The 15,112-nt window shown below is 37.4% G+C and overlaps 1 protein-coding gene across 1 annotated transcript in view; it reads left to right on the forward strand.

Moving 5' to 3' along the window:
* Window positions 1-14,797, forward strand: part of LOC123237522 (RUN and FYVE domain-containing protein 1-like) — a 44,117-nt gene extending 29,320 nt beyond the window's left edge. Inside the window, exons 9-18 of the mRNA XM_044664492.1 lie at window positions 2,433-2,534; window positions 3,391-3,507; window positions 3,970-4,137; window positions 5,965-6,062; window positions 6,428-6,547; window positions 7,156-7,285; window positions 9,667-9,761; window positions 12,195-12,243; window positions 13,165-13,242; window positions 14,047-14,797. Coding sequence (XP_044520427.1) covers window positions 2,433-2,534; window positions 3,391-3,507; window positions 3,970-4,137; window positions 5,965-6,062; window positions 6,428-6,547; window positions 7,156-7,285; window positions 9,667-9,761; window positions 12,195-12,243; window positions 13,165-13,242; window positions 14,047-14,190 — 1,101 coding nt within the window. The 3' untranslated portion in view covers window positions 14,191-14,797. The remainder of the gene's footprint in view (window positions 1-2,432; window positions 2,535-3,390; window positions 3,508-3,969; window positions 4,138-5,964; window positions 6,063-6,427; window positions 6,548-7,155; window positions 7,286-9,666; window positions 9,762-12,194; window positions 12,244-13,164; window positions 13,243-14,046) is intronic.
* Window positions 14,798-15,112: the final 315 nt, after the last annotated feature.

Raw genomic sequence — 15,112 nt, forward strand, 5'->3', positions numbered from 1 at the left:
ATCTTCCCCTCCCCCAGCACCTAGCACAGAGCTTCATAAATGTTAATGCTTAATAAATAATTACTGTTGTCAATGTGTTACAGAGTTTCTTAATGAAAATTGACTTAGAAGCCTTACATAGGATTAATATCTAGAAAACCTTCTCTCTCCAGAGAGAACTTCAATTATTATGGCTCTTGTTCCTTTGATTTGGCATAAGGTCAGGAGCCAGCCTCAGACTCAGGAAGTCTAGGATTCAAGTCTCTCCTTTTACACATTCTAGTGATATGACCTTCGAGTCATTTACTCTGAGTGTCCTTTGTGATTCTCTTAAGTTTCAAGTTAGAGAAGAATCGCTGACCTGCATGGATATGGGAATTTCCTTACCATAAGTGTACCCTAAATATCAATAAGGATAGGTCTAGAACCACCAAAAAAAAAGGCCTGAATAATTTACTAAGATTCAGGGGCCTTTTTAAAGTTATCTAGGCTGGTTCTTCGACAGTACTCTATGACCAGATCTACATTTAAAGCCTTTCTAGCTTAGTAGGGCCTTCTAAAGCATCACTCAAGAGCCCGGGGTTCCTCCATGCCATAATAAGGCACTAAAGTGGGATTTCAGTGGACAATCTGTGACTCTACAGTTTTGACAGTTTTTTGTTTGTTTTTTAATCCAAATGGAGGAGCCATTTGTGGCACAAAACTATAGATAATACATTATATATTTACCCTTTGTACCAGAGGTTATAACATTTGTTGAGAAGTACAAATACTCTGGAATATCTGCCTCATGGAAGCATGGGACCAAGTCATGCCAAGTCAAGTAAACAAGCATTTATTATGAGACTTGACCAGTCTCTCCATAGTATGGTCTTTCTCTTGTTTCTTACATAGGAAGTGGAAATTGAGAGGACAGGAAGATCAAGGGATGAGGAAGAGTCGAAAGTTTTCTACCAGCTGCCAGGCAGACACTCCTTTGTGGACATGATAGTCATCTTGTCTTCTCTCTTAGCAGGAGATGGCATTCTCAGCTGTTTGTGAACCTTTCTTCAGGTAGCTGTCCCTGTCTGCTTAGGCATCTCCATCCTGCTGCTCTGAAGGGTTGGGAGAAATGCTTTCTAGTATTAATAAGTATGCATTAAGTATGAATCATTAGTCAGTTTGCACTAGTTCATCAATTAGAAAAAAAATTTGAAAAGGAATTTTATACTGGTTGGCATTATTCTGTTATTGGCCAGTGGGGCCAATACAAGATCAGAAAATCGGTGCACATATCCCATTTTTCAGATGTTACTAAGCCTTGATGTTACTAAGATTGAATATTGTGACTGTTGATGAATTTACAAAAATTTAGTCAGGGAAAGTACCATTCAGAATAACTTATGAATGTTACTTATTATCTGTTCTTTATCATTGTAAAAATAGAATTCTGGAATCCTCTTGTCTGATGTTGAACAGTGACCTTATGCGTAAAGCTTAGTCTTAAGGCTATAGCCTAGAGTACACAATCAATTTCTCTCATCATCAAATACGTGTTATTTAGCAGCTAGGACTTTGGGATTGATGCTGAGACTGAGTGATTCATTTCTTTGACATAGTTTGGCTTATGAAGTTCTTAAGTGAAACTCTTACCTTCACAGTAGTTGGGGGAAAGATTGGAGAAATGCCCTAACTAGGATTTGTCACATTCCTTCTTCTTGTGCTTTTCTCTACATTTATTCTGAGGCAGGGATAAGGAGGGCTGGCTTGTTTATTTATACCTAACATATCTGGCAGGTCTTTAAGCCTTCCTCACTGATCAAAGAAATTATCTTTCTTTGGGTAATCCCTATTTTTCCCCTATATACAAACTGTCAAAAATATAAATAAAAGGATGGGTTGTTTGTTTTTTTAACTCGTTCATCTATTTAAATATTTGCTCTGAATACTAAACTTTGCCTACCTGAGATTTTTTATCTTGAAGTTTCTATGTAGATTGGCAACTCAAGTTCTACCACTTGAAACTTTAATTTTCACTTTAAATCACCAGCTAAGAAATATCCTTTTAGCCAAAACTGCCAGTTCTGTGCTCTTTACGGCAGTGTTATGTGAACAGATGGGACAAAAGAAGAGATGTTGAAAAGTAATTCTCTTTCATCTGTGATATAATAACTCTTAGAACTAAAATCCATGCCCTGACCTCTGAGAATATTGTGAAAAAGAATTAAAAGAGTGAATGTCACAATAATAGTAAGAGGAGTTGCAAGACTTAGCTAAATGACCTTGGGCAGTTTCCCTCATCTGAAGTGAAAAAAATTCTTTTCAGTTCTAAATTTTTCTGAGCCTTCTGTTGTTATATGAATGGTAAGAATTGTGTACTTTGTGTCTAACTTAGTATCTTAAACTCTGTATATGAATTTCAGTGACCTTAATGGGTGGTCTCTGCACTAAAACTCTTCTCCTTTCTTGCCCAGCTTTCAGCAGCTACAGATCGGATTGATTCACTTCAAGAAGAACAGCAACAGTTAAAAGAACAAAATGAATTAATCCGGGAAAGAAGTGAAAAGAGTGTAGAGGTTAGAAATTGGACTTAGAAAACTGGCCTCAGAAAATAAGCATGTTCTTATCCATCAAGCTCTCCTCTTTGAGCTGAATAATGATTGCGTCCTTGAAGTTGCCCCAGTAGAAATTCTGTTCTGGCTTGTGGAAGGTAGCCCAGGGCATCTCCTAACCGTTACACTGGCAATACTTCATCCATTAGGAATTATAGAGTTACTTGTTTTCAAATTATTTGGGGGGCTATTATTGAGGAAACAAATGTGAAGGAGAATACTCCTTCCTTCTAAGTAGGATGGAGAAAAGTTTCATATGGCTTCTTTCTCCTGATTCAACTACAGGCCTGAAAGATAACTAGTAAATGCTTTAGAGAGGAAATAGTTCTACATTAAATTGTTGGGTTTTTTTTCCAGATAAATCCTTTAAAAGTGCCATCAAAAAAGCCAGGCCTGGGGGCAGCTGGGTAGCTCAGTGGATTGAGAGCCAGGACTAGAGGCAGGAGGTCCTAGGTTCAAATCTGGCCTCAGACACTTCCCAGCCGTGTGACTCTGGGCAAGTCACTTGACCCCCATTGCCTACCCTTACCATTCTTCTGCCTTAGAACCAATACACACTATTAACTCCAAGATGGAAGGTAAGGGTTTAAAAAAAAAAGCCAGGCCTATTTCTATTCATTTTTTGGTTGTCTAATTATATTAAACCTATGAATGTTTATTCTTTTTCCTTTCGTAATATGAAAGTTAGCTATTACAATTTTAGGCAGGATTTCAGACTCCTTAAATTTGGAATTCATTCATCCCAGTTAGTAACTACATTCAAATAAAATGAGCAAAAGAGTTGTTGTCTGGGGCACTCTAATATTTGTATTTGATACAGGTGACAAAACAGGATACGAAGGTAGAGCTTGATACTTATAAACAAACTCGACAAGGCCTGGATGAAATGTATAGTGATGTATGGAAACAACTGAAAGAGGAAAAGAGAGTCCGATTGGTGAGTACAAAACATTAAAAGAGGTTCAAAAAAACCTATGATGTGTTTTCAGCTATTCAGCACAGAATTCTAAGAATGCATTCAACTGCTAAATCAATGAGAAAAGAAACAAATGCAAAAGTTTAAAGTAAGGTTTGTTTTGTCAGTCACATCAACAGTCACTAGGACTTTGTTGGCATGATGCAGAGCCACTTTGCTTACAAACATGTAGTACATTATGCAAAGAAAGTATATTATGAGCTTGCCTGCAGTGTTCTGTGTGACCTTTCAGAATCTCCTTCAGCCTTGTGATTCCTTGTTTTTACTTTAAGAGGTATTTGGAAAACCAACAAATGTTTACAATATTAAGCATGAATATCACAGGCCCTGACCAAGAAGCACTCCATGCAAAAATTAAACTAGATGATTTCCCATGACGAGCTTAAATAAAGAAGTGACTTCCTTGTAACTCTTCCTCCTAAGGAACTAGAGAAAGAATTGGAGCTGCAGATTGGAATGAAAACAGAAATGGAGATTGCAATGAAACTACTAGAAAAAGATACACATGAAAAACAAGACACACTAGTTGCTCTTCGACAACAACTGGAAGAAGTCAAAGCAATTAATTTGCAGATGTTTCATAAAGCCCAGGTAGAAATCAGCTTTGCAAATGCAGTCAGTACATCCAAATACCACATGGGAACTCAGACCTCACTATTTGTCAGACATCCTTTTTCTTTGTTCTTTTCCAGGTACCTTCGAATGCCTTCTTTTATTCTTCCTCTGATCTGTTTACTTCTACTTTATTTTCTAATTGTTCAACATCAATCACATTTAAGTAGATTTTTATTAACTTAGGGTTTGGCTTCCAAATGTTTCCATTTCGATCCATGTTAAACTTTCTTTTTATGTGTAACTTACCCAAAAAAATCTCCTTGGATTTCCTTCCCTCTCTTTGCTCAAAGTGGCCAGGACAGTCAAGTACAGAAGTACAGGCATACAAGAATAGACTTTTACTACGAAGAATATTGCCTTGATTAGATGGAGATCATTCAAATTTTCCATTGAATTGGGCTGGTTTTCAAATAATTCTGGCTTGCTTATATGCCTCATGTTGATCCTAGGAATTCAGTTATCCCTTCTAAAACATTTGCTATTTTTTAAAGTTTTGCTTACCACTTTATTTTATAAATAACCACAGAAAAACATGTTTCATTATGGTTCCTCTTTCACTTCCATTAATATCTAAGTCAAAGATATTGAAAGTAGTAATAGTGTTAATGGACAAGAACTTATTTTACTCCTTTTTCTCTTTGCCTCTCTCTTTCCTTCTTTCTAATATGAAACATCTTTTTTAACATGAATCAGTATTAGTTTACTTAACCACAAAGATTTAGAAATATCTTTTCTGGAACTATTTCTATAATCTTTCATGACCTAGATCTCTCCCCCATCTCCTCTAAATCTTATATATATACACGCACATATATAATACATATATAATGTTTTGATTACAATTGCTTGTTATGCAAGCAGCCCCCACTTTTAGCAATTAAATATCACTTTACCCTTTTATATCAAAGCTACAGAAATTTCTCCTCTAAAAATGAAAAAGAAATTAAAATAAGGAAATGTTTAATGCAAACAGTGCTAGTGAAAAGAATTTGGTAGATTTATCCTTCCTCTAATTAGTTGTATTTGGGTCCTCCTCTTCATGGATTCTCACCATGGACACACTAAGAGAGGTATTCTGGGATTACCAGTTCCTTTCTTGACTTCTCTCTGAACCGTAAGTCAGATTTCAACCTATTTAGTTCAGGTCTGTTTGAGCAGCTCTAATTTATTATCCATAGCTACCCATTCTGTGACTTGAGACTCAAATAAAAGAATGCCCCAAGAGTTGCCATAGTAACTGCTTCTTTAGTCTCCTTCAAGATATTTGTGTGCGAGTCCAGTTCTTTGAAAGAATCTTCCCTCCTTGCTTACCATCAATACTCTTGAAAGGCATGTTCCTATCTCTTATAATCACCATCTTTTTACCCAAGGATTTAATTGTTGCTTTTTTCCCCCCCTCAATTAGAGCAAATTTATTCAATTTATCATGTCCAGCAAGGAAAGTGCACTCTGGTGGTGAAAGCAAAGGATCAAAAATCTCTTTGGTGATTATGACCTTGAGCCAAACATGTAAAAACTCCCTCCTTTATCCCATTTCTTTTCTGCCTACAAAACTGAGATTTGCTCATATATTGCCAGGACTCTCAGCATTTAATAATATTTTTAACTGGTAGGAAAATAAGACATTAAGAATATATTTTAGGTAGGCATTCCAAAGCTTTTAATTTGAAATTATTCTCTGACATCTTATAGACTGTTAATATAATAATTGTAATTATAACTGATCTTTATATAGCATTTTATTATAACACTGGATAAATATCTTCATTATTTCATTTTCTGAATCTAACTTTTCTTATCTAGAATGCAGAGAGCTGCTTACAGCAGAAGAATGAAGCAATCATATCTTATGAAGGAAAAACCAATCAAGTAATGTCTGCCATGAAACAAATGGAAGAGAGGTAGGTAATGATATCACCTGATGCTCACTGTCACGGTTCTGTGGAATTCTGTGAAATTGAGAATTTCTAGGTCTGTGAAGTGAAAATTCACTTTTTCCTATAGAGAGTGGTTCTATAATTCTCTTAAGTAGAGAAGGGAACAAAATGATCTTGCCTCAAAAGTCTGAGGATTTTATATCTCCTTAACCAGGACTGTCAGAGGGACCTCTACTTTTTTAAGGCCCTTCCCCCTCCAGTGTTTAGACTCAGAATTAGCTATGAGAGATGAAATAATGAAGTATAAAAGATGCCAAGTCTCAGTGCTTTCTCATTTATTTTCTGAACACTGGGTTAGACAAATAGATGTCTTAAATATTTTGGTCTAGATTACAGCAGTCTGAAAAGGCCAGGCAAGGGGCTGAAGAGAGAAACAACAAACTGAAGCAAGAATTTGGTGGCAAAGTTGAAACCCTACAACAGCAACTCTCCCAACTGGACAAACAATGGTAAATGATACCCAATTGCTTCTACTTGATTAAGGGAAGGGGGTTGGACTCTGGGAGCAATGCATGTGCCTGTCTGGTTGTGATGTAACAGTTACTCCCTGAATTTCAGTCACCTTTACCATCCCTCTTTATCCCTGTGCACAGAACAAGTCATTGATGATCTTATTGTAGAGCATAAAGCAAATAAAATAGTTGACTCAAGAAGTTTCCTATTCATTGGAGTATTGTTCCTATTTCCTCTCTTCTCCAAAACTACCTTGTTTACTATCTAAACAGCCTGAGGTTTACCCTCTTGCCCCTTTCTAACCTATGTTCTCATCAGTTTTTCTTTCTAGATTTCTGGGACAATATAACAGTTTGCCTTTTTTTTTTTTTAAATACTTGATAGAAAGCCATTCTCACAGACAAAAGTTATAGAAAATATAAGTTTTGGGGGAAAACAGAACGATTGGAAGGATAGCTGAGAAAAAGAACTTCCCAACTCAAGAAATAAGACATCAACTGACTTTTCATTTGGCGTGTTGAAGTCCAAAGTTTCAACTGTATTCCATAATATAATAATCTCTAATTAAACCATCTCTTTTTTTTTTTTTTTTTTTTAAAAACAGCTCAAGTCTCGAAAGAGAGCTGAAGTCGGAAAAAGAGCAAAGGCAAGCTCTTCAGAAAGAGTTACAGCAAGAAAAAGATGCTGCCTCTCTGCTCAAAACAGAGTTGCATCAAGTAGATGGATTGAAAAAGGTAAAATGGGCAGTGTGTGGAAGGTGAAGAATTGGTGTTTGTCAATCTGCATCTTGAGAAAAACCATCTGAAAACCCTTTTCCCCTTGCATAGATGTAATGATCATAGATTTCTTCAGAATCCTTGAAGTGTAAGTTAACTGAACAGAAAAGAAATAGCTATACTTCAGAAGGATCTTCAAGTATTCAAAGGGGGTTTAATTTAGTCCTCCTTAAATTTTTTTTTTTAATTTAAAAGTGATGGTCTTAATTAGACTTAGTAGTGGTTAGTTTTACTCTAAAGAATGGTTTAGTGTTCATCAAGGACAGGGTCTCATTAAACTTATTGGTCACATAAAAATATCAATAAACAGAATGGCAAATAACATTTGGGCAGATAAAAGCTAATGACCTCACCAACAGGGCCTTCAAGGTTCTAGGACCACACAAGGTCCCTTCTCATGGCCCCAGGAGAACCCACTTAGTCTTGAGTTATTCTAACCCACCCCCTGAGAACTGCTCTAGTCCTACGGTAGTTATCCCAGAGGGCTGATGGCTGACTCTACAAGTTTCATATCAAACCAGAACCTGGATTTCATCCTGGAGTGGGTTCAAACTTTAGTTGGAACCCCAGAGTAACCCTGGCTTTTGCTTGGGTTAAAGGGAATAGCCTTCAAATTTAGAGGTTCACAGCTGCCTTGGAACCAATTCATTAAAAGTTTGTCTGGTTTGAACTAAGGATATATATTTTTTCTCCTTTTCTTTTCAAAATCCTTCTGAATTTTACCTTCTGAATTGAAACAATAATACTAAGTATTGGTTCCAAAACAGAAAAACAGTAGGGGCAAAGCAACTGAGGTTATTAAGGAGATATATTTCCCTGGAAAAAATTTTCTCTCTGAGATCTACCCTATCTGATTCCCTACCAGTGACTGAAAGGCACATTCTCTTCTCTTAGGATTAGAAATTCATTTGAAACCCAGTTGTCTTAATTACAATACAAGGATCTCCTAGTTTTTATGTTTAGCTAATTATAGAATCAGACTGTCCCAGAGGGAGAATTGTAAACAACCAGCCCAACCCAGTAGTTTACCCAAATGCTTATAGAGAGATCTCAGAATGTTACCACTTTCTGTAAGTTCACTTCACCAATATAAAGCCCCTATTCAAGCCCTTTTCATATTTCTAAATTCTGAAAATTTACTATCCCCTCAGGCAATTGATTACATTTTCATTTTCAATGTGATTTTTTTGTACCCACAGTAACTTATGAATAATAAATTTAGAGGCTCTAGATATTGTTTAGATTATCATAACTCCTGGTGCTATAAACAGGTTTTACAAATGGATTATTGGTTTTCAAAAATGTTAATAATTGGGGGCAGCTAGGTGGAATAGTGGATGCAGAACAAGGCCTAGAGACGGGAGGTCCTGGGTTCAAATGTGACCTCAGGCACTTCCCAGCTGTGTGACCCTGGACAAGTCACTTAACCCCCATTGCATAGCCCTTACTACTATTTTCACTTAGAACCAATGTACAGTATTGATTCTAAGACAAGAGGTGAGTGTTTAAAAAAAAAAAGTGTTAGCAATTCTTACACAAGGAACCAGTTAAGTGCCCTACTATAAGTAGCCTACTTCTAACAAAACAGTATTTATTTATATTTATTCATGTCTTTGAATCTTATATTTCCCAGGAAGCAAAATCCAAGTGTTCTTATCTGGATTTTAAAATTATTTTTCTAAGTGTTATTTCAAAAGATAAAAATTTAGGAACCCACTAATATAAGTACTACTTGAAGGCTTGACTACAAAGCAGATCCACACTAAGATGGAGATTTATTTTGTTTTTTTTCAGTTCCAATTCTCTCTCACCCTGTCCCCTTTCCCCACCCATTGATAAGACAAGAAATACGATGCCCATTATACATAGGAAATCATGCAAAACCAACTTTCACCATAGCTGTGTTTTGCAAACAAAAAGTTAAAAAATATTTCAATCTGAAGTCAGACTTCATCAGTAGATAGCTTTTTTCATGAGTCCTTTGGAATTGTCATGGATCACTGTATTGATCAGAGAAGCAATGCCTTTCACTGTTGATTCTCCTTAAAATGTTGTTCTTACTGGGTTCAATGTTCTCCTAGCTCTGCTCACTTCACTCATCATCTCATAAATCTTCCCAGGTTTTTCTGAAGCCCTCCCTTTCATCATTTCTTAAAGTACAATAGTGTTCCAAGATGGCATATAGCCGGCAGTGTAGTTGTTTCTCATCTATAGAAGATCAGAGTCCCATTTCTAAAAATCTTCCTGAGTTAGTTTTTGGACAAAGTAATTTAGGGTGTGATTATCCTTGAGAAATGAGTCTTTGATTCTCTATAAAATATTTGGTTTATTATTTATAGGAACTTCAGAAACTATATGAGAAGAAAGAAGAATTACAAAAGATTTGTGAAGAACAGGAACAAGCACTACAGGAAATGGGATTACACCTTAGCCAGTAAGTTCCCAAGTTCAACTTAATTGGAACAAATGGACCTTTTCAACTGACTCAGATCAAGAACCATTTTAAGCACCAAAAACCTGTTCACTAACCGGCCCATTCGCTTTTTTTTAAACCATTACCTTCTGTCTTAAAATTGTTCCTGAATATCAGTTCAAAGGCAGAAGAGTGGCAAGGACTAGGCAATTGGGGTTGTGACTGGCCCAGAGTCACATAGCTGGGAAGTGTCTGAGGTCACATTTGAACCCAGGACCTCCGGTCTTTTGGTTTAGTGCCCTATCCACTGGGCCACTTACTTGCCCTTCAGGGTACTCATATTCATCACAGAATCTTTCTCATCCACCCTTTTTACCCCATACCCTTCTCTTTCTGATGTTCTTTAGTCTTTAAGAAGCATACCTAGGACAGTCATATGGTGGTATTTTTCAGAGCAGGTTAATAGTTTCTTTTCATTTGGATCCCCCTCCCCTCCTTGATGTTTTTTATTACTTTTTATTATTCTTTGGCCACCTCAAGAAAAGTATGATGAAACTAGAGAGGTTCAGAGATCAGTACCTAACCTGAACGCTGCTGCATAAGCTTAACAGGCTTGTCTCATACTGCGTATCAGCATTTCCAGTTTTGTGTCATCTGTGATCCTGAGACTCGTGCCTTCTTAATCTCTCCCCAAGTCATTGATAAAGTTGATCAGAATGTGGCCAAGGACAAGAAGCTTATGGCCCTACCTTGCATGATTCTAAGTACTAAGTAGCAAAATTAAAACAGATGAGTTGTCTACACTGGCAAGTCTCCCAAGTCTTTGTGCACAGGATGCTAAATACTGTCCTCTAGTGATATTACCAACCGTGTAGGGCAGCATACCATCAAGGTATAACCCAGAACAAGCTTAAATTCACAAATGTAAAAGAACGTGTACCTTTTAAACTTGTCTGAAAGGAAAAATGAACTCTCTCCAAAATGGTTATTTACAAAATTAAGCATTTTTTATAAGAAGCTAAGATTAATGGTAAGAGCTGGGAAGAAGGAAGACTTTAGGGATTATGGCTGAATCTTTTCAGTGGTAGCTGGAATATAGGAGGAAAAAATGATATCTTGTGACATACATGTGACTTTGAGGACTGCTTGTTCTTACGCTCTATTACCTTCGTTTTTATTTTGTTATACTGACCTGCTCAGGCTTTTGACGTTTTTTAAAAAAAAAGGAAAATGTTAGGGGCAGTTGAGTGGGTCTATGGATTGAGAGCCAGGCCCAGAGGCAGAGGCAGAAGGTCCTGGTTTCAAATGTGACCTCAGACACTGCCTAGCTGTGTGACCCTGGGCAAGTCACTTAAACCCCATTACCTAGCTCTTACTGCTCTTCTGGCTTGGAATCAATACATAGTATAGATTGTAAACAGAAGGTAGGGGTTTAAAAAAAAAAGAAAATATTTTTAACAGTTTTGACTTCACTCAAAACTACAAACTCCAGAAATTTGAGTTTTATGCTGTTTTCTTTGGCTTTACTCTTAAAAGTGATCTCCTAGATTGCTTACTATCTTCAGAAGGGGGAAGGGAGAGAGGAAGAGAATTTGGAACTTAAATTTTTTTTTTTATGTTTTTTAAAAACCACACTTAAGAACAAAAGGGGTGAGGGATTTCTAATGTAGGTTTAGTTTAGTGATCTTGTGTGTACATGCAAAGGATCCACCCTACTACACTAGCTCTAGATGGAGTTTCAAAAGCCTGAGGTGAGCTCCTTAATCACTGAAATCTTGAACAAGGCACTTTGACTACTCTGTGTCATTCAGTCTAGTTAAAAAGTGACCTTTTTTGCCTTGTGTAGAAGTTCACTATGTTAACCATCATTTAGGGCACCTTCATGCCAGAAGATCCATTTTGCCCTCTTGTCATCCTTGCCTTCACTACTTTTGTTCTTCCTCTTCTGTCCTGTAACTGGAAGAGGACAGAAAATCCTATCCAAAACAAAGAGAGGAACTACACTTAATTCCTCCATTGTTAAATGTCAGAATAAGTTTCTATGGCAGTCTTCGTGAAATGGCCTAGCTGCATATCAAACTGTCATTTTGACCCAGTTTTCTCATTGCCAGCTTAGAGCTGGTTGTGTGTATAACTTGTTTTAGTTTTCCTTTTCCATAGTAATTCTCCGTAACTATACATGTAATGTGATACTTCTTTGTGATGCTTAAAAGCTGTACATTCTTAAGTGTTTAAAGACTGCTAATCCTAAACCAAGTAGGAACAGAAATAGAATAAAATCAGAAATTAGAATGAAAGAAAAAACACTCCAAGACCATACATAAGCAAAGAGGAGAATTGTTGGGGGAGGGGGGTTTAATTCCAAAATACATTTTATTTTCACAAAAACCTTTATATTTCAGTAAACATGATTTGATGGACTTTTTCCTCCTTATGTCATTAAATATTTTTCAGATCAAAGTTGAAGATGGAAGATATAAAAGAGGTCAATAAGGCACTAAAGGTACTGGATTATAAGTAAGCTAGAGGGATTTTGGTTTTTCTCCAAAACTCCCAATATACCTGGCATACATCCTGAACCTATTTCCCATTCATTCCCATATCAGTGAAAGTAATTAGGAGAAAGGCTTCATGGAACACATATTTGAGCTGGACTTGGAAAAGTTTAGAGAGTGGGGCACAGAGAAGGGAAAATTAGAGGCACATTTGAAGAATGACTGGCAATCAATCCATCTTGGCTAGAGCCTGAGCAGGAAGAAAGTGAGAAGCCTAAAAAGGTAGGTAGGAGCCAAAGTATGGAGCCTTAATGCCGGGCCCTGGAGTTTGAGTTATCCAGTAAACAATGAGAAATGACAGAAGGGCTTTGAGCAGGGGAGTAATCTGGACATTAGTAAAATGATGATGACGGCAAAGGGCAGGATGTATTGGAAAGGGGATAAACTAGAGGCAGAGATTAAGAGTTTTGGTAGTGCGAATGGAAAGGAGAGACATGTCAGTCATGAGAAGTAGTGGCAAGTCTTGGTGACCTATGTTTAATGTATATGCCACATATGCTGGCTTGCTTTACAGGAAAATAATGCATTTCATAAGATTACTAGGTCATCTAGGCCAACTTCATTTTATAGAATGATGAAACCAAAGCTCAGCATGTTACAAGCAAACAAACAGCAAGACCAGAAAAGTGCAACAGGAAGTCTTCTATCTCCAAAACCGGTGCTCCTTACACTCTACCATTTACATACCTTTAAGAAAAATTACCTAAAAACATTCACGATCCTAAAATTTTCAGTTGTTCAAGGGATTGGCTTCAGTTTAGTGTCCCTGCTAAAGAGTGCCACTGGCAACTCTGGCCCCTCAGACTTGTCTTCATTTGGTTTCATTATACCAACAAAAAATCAGATTCTAAGGGCTCCTTTCTTTTTAGGGTCACACCTGGCTAAAAGATGATGAAGCAACATACTGCAAACAGTGTGAGAAAGAGTTCTCCATCTCCCGGAGGAAGGTAAGAGCAATTCCAAGGCTCAGGCCTTGACTAAGTTTTTTCTCAATTTTCCAAATTCAGAGAAATAAATCTACATTCTCCCTTAAACCTAGTCTAAAAAGTGTATCAAAAGTATAAAATATTTTCTTGCTACCTGACTTATTAGCATTTATCCATTTCATTGGCCTGAGCAGAGAAAATATTCTCATATCCACGCAGCTTAGCACCTCCTTTGCAGGAGCCTCTATTGTTTGCAGGTAATTACTTGCAGTAACCTTGAAATAACATTGTTAGAATGAAATCCAAGCTCTATCCAGACAAAAGTCATCACAGCCTCCTGTGGAGGCTTTAAGGCTGACTGCAGGCAAAACTAATCTGGGAGGAGAGATCCTTTATTTTAAGGTGGCCTGGCATAGAGACTGGCCACCTGACACTCATTGTTAGCTAAAGGATACCATTGGTTTCAGAGTGGCACCACAGAAGTCCTGAGGGGTGGGGGGTGGGGGAGCACAATCTCATCCTAAGGCTCTTATTTTCCATTCCTTTTCTTTAGTGTTCAGTAGCATACTCTGGGCAGGCAAGACTGTCCCAGTTTAGCTTATTGTAGAAGAGGGAGGCCGAGGTCCCAGTGAGTTTATAGGCAGCCAAAGTAGAAAAGTTATTCCCAAAGATTCCAAGTCCTGCTTCATAAAGTCTAGGGTTAAAGGCCATGAGCGGGAATGATATTAATGGATAGCGTTCCAAAAGTACATTTTTGAAAGTGTCTTGTAAAGCAGACATAACGAAACTCCCACCTGCCTTGTTATTGTTTTAACCATGTTCTAGCATCACTGTCGGAACTGTGGACACATCTTTTGCAACACGTGTTCAAGCAATGAGCTGGCACTGCCATCCTACCCAAGGCCTGTACGTGTGTGTGATGCCTGCCACACTCTCCTGCTTCAGAGATGCTCCTCCAATTCTTCCTAGGGGTCATGAATGCTCACAAGGCTTAAGCTAGCTGCAGAGCAAATGGGATTCTGGCTCCCCTCTCTCTCTCTACCCCCAGCAAGCTTAGCTATGTGAAATGCAGTTTCTGATCATTTTAAAGAAATGTACCCAACACTTTCACTGTCATTCTGGAAAAGGGCAAAGGCCTAGGACAGTAGCCAGCTCTTTTTTGGGCTTACTGTTGATACAATCTGAATTTTGTTAATTTTGAGGGTTTTTTGTGAGAAAAGGCTTCGGTTAACAGTTCACTTCATGTACTTCTAATTGTTCTTTAATGTGCTGAAATACAAGGTGTGCTTTTTTATGATCCAAAATTTTCTGTTTAAAACTCCCTATTTCTCCCTTGCTCTCAACTTTGATCTTCAGAATGGTTGTTTTTCTGCACAATGAATCTCAAGATTTTTGCTACTGAAGTTTTTCACTTGTAAAATAATCAACATTTGGGATTGATGTAGTTTTTTTTTCCATCTTTGAAAGCCTTTGATTCCTGTGTCTCCAGGAAAATGCATTTTTCCTGCCCTTGAGCTAAATAAACATCAAGGTTTGCTTCTCATGTCCATAGGATATAATAAAAGCTTTTGTTCAAGTGTGCACGTGTAAAGTTAGTATTTGTAGAGGAAAAAAACTGACAAGAGGGGAAGTGATTCATTTAAAGCAAGCAAGGGCCAGAGTAAAAATCCAGACTCCTGATCCCCAGGTCGCTTAGCCACTTTTCTTCTCCAGGGTTACCCCAACCTTTTCATCCTGAATATTTAGAATGACTTGCAGCGCATGTCTGTAAACACTTCTAGTCCATCTGATTTAATGCTTTCCTTCCCTATTCTAATCGCTTTGGAAAGATGGGTTATTAATAACACTCAGGTAAGAAGGCACAAGCTACCAGGAACTAAGACATAAAGCT

The sequence above is a fragment of the Gracilinanus agilis genome, chromosome 2 (assembly GCF_016433145.1).
Source record: "Gracilinanus agilis isolate LMUSP501 chromosome 2, AgileGrace, whole genome shotgun sequence".
Classification (NCBI taxonomy): Eukaryota; Metazoa; Chordata; class Mammalia; order Didelphimorphia; family Didelphidae; genus Gracilinanus; species Gracilinanus agilis.